Here is a 3,216-nt window from a genome sequence, read left to right as displayed (position 1 = left end):
GTAGAAAGGTGTGTGCGTGTGTGTGCGTGTGCGTGTGTGTGTGCGTGTGTGTGTGTGTGTGTGCGTGTGCATGTGCGTGTGTGTGTGTGTGTGTGTGAATAGTCTGTATTTGGAAAATCTGGGGTATTCTAAATGGAAGTCCTTAGATCAAATCAATACCTTCATTATCTTCTCTAGTAGTAGTCTGATACTTTTTCATGCACATTTCACTCTCATAGAAGAGTCTTGTCAGTGGGACAGGGAAGCAGGATCAGTAATCCCAACTATACTAATTATTTGCTTCCTGAGCTCCCTCTCTCATGTGGCCATGAGGCCTCAACTCTTTTCTGCTTGTTTGGCTATGACAGCCCTTACCGTCACCCTTCTTAGTACTTGGCCACTTAGCTCTTTGGTTAGTAGTGAGGAGAAAAAGACAGTAGCTAAACAACATCAAATAACTAGAATCAAAGCAGATGAGTTTATAGAACATAGATTCTACATGCTAGCATAACTGGATCTGAGCCACAAGGAATCACAGATAGTTTTGATTACCAGGTAAAAAATTCCTACATAGGTTTATATGCCTAAAACTGACTTATTGGCTAGCTTCTATTTTCTACCTATGGTGACTCTCAACTATTTTAAATACTTTTCCTAAAAACACATAGCTCTGGTTTTTGAAAATGTCTCTTTATGAGTTATGATCTCATTAGCATTTTTTAAAAATTAATGTATTATTTGAGTATAGTTGACACAGAATACTGAATTAGCTTTACATGTACAACATAGTGATTCCACAAATTTAAAATTATGCTGTACTCACCACAAGGAGTACCGCATCACCGGAAGCCTGTTACCTCTCACTCACTTTCACCCATTCTGCCCATCTCCCACCCTCTCCCCATGCGGCAACCATTAGCTGCACTCTGTGTTTATGAAAAATATTTTATCATATGTATTAAATGTATGTATATTGCATTTTATTTATAACATATATTACATATTATATATTACATATGTACTATATATGTTGTCATTGGGGGCCATTGTTAAAAGGGAACATAAAGAACTCATTTCCAGGAGCCAGAACATAAAATGCAGTCTCATCTAAAGGATCCAAACTGAAGAAAAGACTCTTGAAACTTTCACGAGTAACAAGAGAAACAACAGCAAATAAGCCAGTAAGAGAGTGATAAAGACTATGCCTTAGAATAAAATCTCCTTTGGGGTGGGAAGAAATTATTGCTGCTGGGTGCAGTCAAGAATGCTTAACTCTAAGCCAATTATTTCCTGAATAAAAGTAAGGAACCCTGACAGGCCCTATCCATGTCTATAGAGGCTTTATAGGACCTCCACATAGTCAGCTAAACATAGTCATTCCTTCTGAAGTCAGAGGGAAGGTAGGGTTTAGTTAATTGTGCTTGTTGAAGCTAAATAATGTGTAGAGGCTGAAAGCATAGACTCCAGAGTCAGACTCTTATCACAGTCCTCATCTCACCACTTACTGATTTGCTAATTTTGATTAAACTACTCTGTCCCTCTTTGCCTGTATCCTTTCATTATCTGTGAGGTTAGGATAACAGTATTAATTACTCTTAAGTTTTTTGTAAAGGATAAGATTATAATTATATATATATTAATATAATAATTATGAAATAAGATAATAATTATAAAGCATTCAGCTTAGAGCTGGCACATAGTAAGTGTTTAGTTAAATGTCAGGAATGATGATGATTTGAAAAGTTCATTGAGACAGGGTAAGCCCCCAATGGAAACCCGAGTTTTACAACATCTAGAACACATATCTTTGGTTAATATATTTTGTTCTACATTTTAAGGGACTCTGGATTTTTAGCCTGTACAGAATACTTTACATGGCCTCACTCAGCAACTACTCCACTGCTCCAATCTCCGAATTCCTCCTCATCTGCTTCCCTAACTACCAGACTTGGCAGCACTGGCTGTCCCTGCCCCTCAGCCTCCTCTTCCTCCTGGCCATGGGGGCCAACACCACCCTCCTGCTCACCATCCGTCTGGAGGCCTCTCTTCATGAGCCCATGTACTACCTGCTCAGCCTGCTCTCCCTGCTGGACATCGTGCTCTGCCTGACTGTCATCCCCAAGGTCCTGGCCATCTTCTGGTTTGACCTTAGGTCCATCAGCTTTTCTGCCTGCTTCCTCCAGATGTTCATCATGAACAGTTTCTTGACCATGGAGTCGTGCACATTCATGGTCATGGCCTATGACCGCTATGTAGCCATCTGCCACCCACTACGATACCCATCTATTATTACTGACCAGTTTGTAATTAAAGCTACCATATTTGTTGTGGCCCGGAATGCCCTCTTTTCTCTTCCTGTTCCTGTCCTATCTTCTCGACTCACATATTGTACACAGAACACCATCAAGAACTGCATCTGCACTAACCTGTCTGTGTCTAAACTCTCCTGTGATGACATCACCTTCAACCGGCTCTACCAGTTTGTGGCAGGCTGGACCCTACTGGGCTCCGACCTCGTCCTTATTGTTCTCTCCTACTCCTTCATCCTGAGAGCTGTGCTCAGGATCAAGGCTGAGGGTGCTGCGGCCAAGGCTCTGAGCACGTGTGGTTCCCACTTCATCCTCATCCTCTTCTTCAGCACAGTCCTGTTGGTTCTGGTCATCACTAACCTGGCCAGGAAGAGAATTCCCCCAGACGTCCCCATCCTACTCAACATCCTGCACCACCTCATCCCCCCAGCTCTGAATCCCATTGTTTATGGTGTGAGAACCAAGGAGATCAAGCAGGGAATCCAGAAGCTACTGAGGAGATTGTGAGAGGTAACGAGGATCAGATCCACTTTTGAAATTGCTAATAAAGTCAGGAGTTATTTTTATGTTGGAAAGGAAATTTTATCTTTTAATCTCAGAACGAGTTCTGATTCTTTTTCTCTCAGACAACATTCAAAACATTCTACTGTGAATTCTTGCTTCCTGCTGCTTTAAAGCAAATCTTCCTTTCCTGAATTCTGTGGATTCTGGATTGGGAATTTTTCCTGACTGAATCCTTATCTAAGGGTTTTGCCAAGCTTTAGCCAAGTGAAGCTGGGTTAGAGTGGGAGTGTTTGACCACTAAAGAAACAAACTTTATATTTAAAGAGATCTGCATATTCCCTAGATGTATCTCCAGCCTCCTGTTTCAGACATGGCTTTTGTGCTGTGAGTGTTGACTGGGTACCTGTTACCCCAGAACTTTGGC

At 41.5% G+C, this 3,216-nt stretch overlaps 1 protein-coding gene across 1 annotated transcript; it reads left to right on the top strand.

The window, feature by feature from the left end:
- The first annotated feature begins 1,841 nt into the window (after nucleotides 1–1,841).
- Nucleotides 1,842–2,795, top strand: LOC115271888 (olfactory receptor 56A4-like). The gene has a single exon (XM_029914860.1). It carries the CDS (start codon nucleotides 1,854–1,856, stop codon nucleotides 2,793–2,795), a length of 942 nt encoding a protein of 313 aa, XP_029770720.1. The 5' UTR covers nucleotides 1,842–1,853.
- Nucleotides 2,796–3,216: the final 421 nt, after the last annotated feature.

This window comes from Suricata suricatta, chromosome 11 (assembly GCF_006229205.1).
Source record: "Suricata suricatta isolate VVHF042 chromosome 11, meerkat_22Aug2017_6uvM2_HiC, whole genome shotgun sequence".
Lineage (NCBI taxonomy): Eukaryota > Metazoa > Chordata > Mammalia > Carnivora > Herpestidae > Suricata > Suricata suricatta.
This window is presented reverse-complemented; position numbering and strand designations above follow the sequence as displayed.

What these genes read in the sequence shown, in the direction of transcription:
- LOC115271888 (XM_029914860.1), top strand. Translation starts at nt 1,854, where the DNA reads ATGGCCTCACTCAGCAACTACTCCACTGCTCCAATCTCCGAATTCCTC.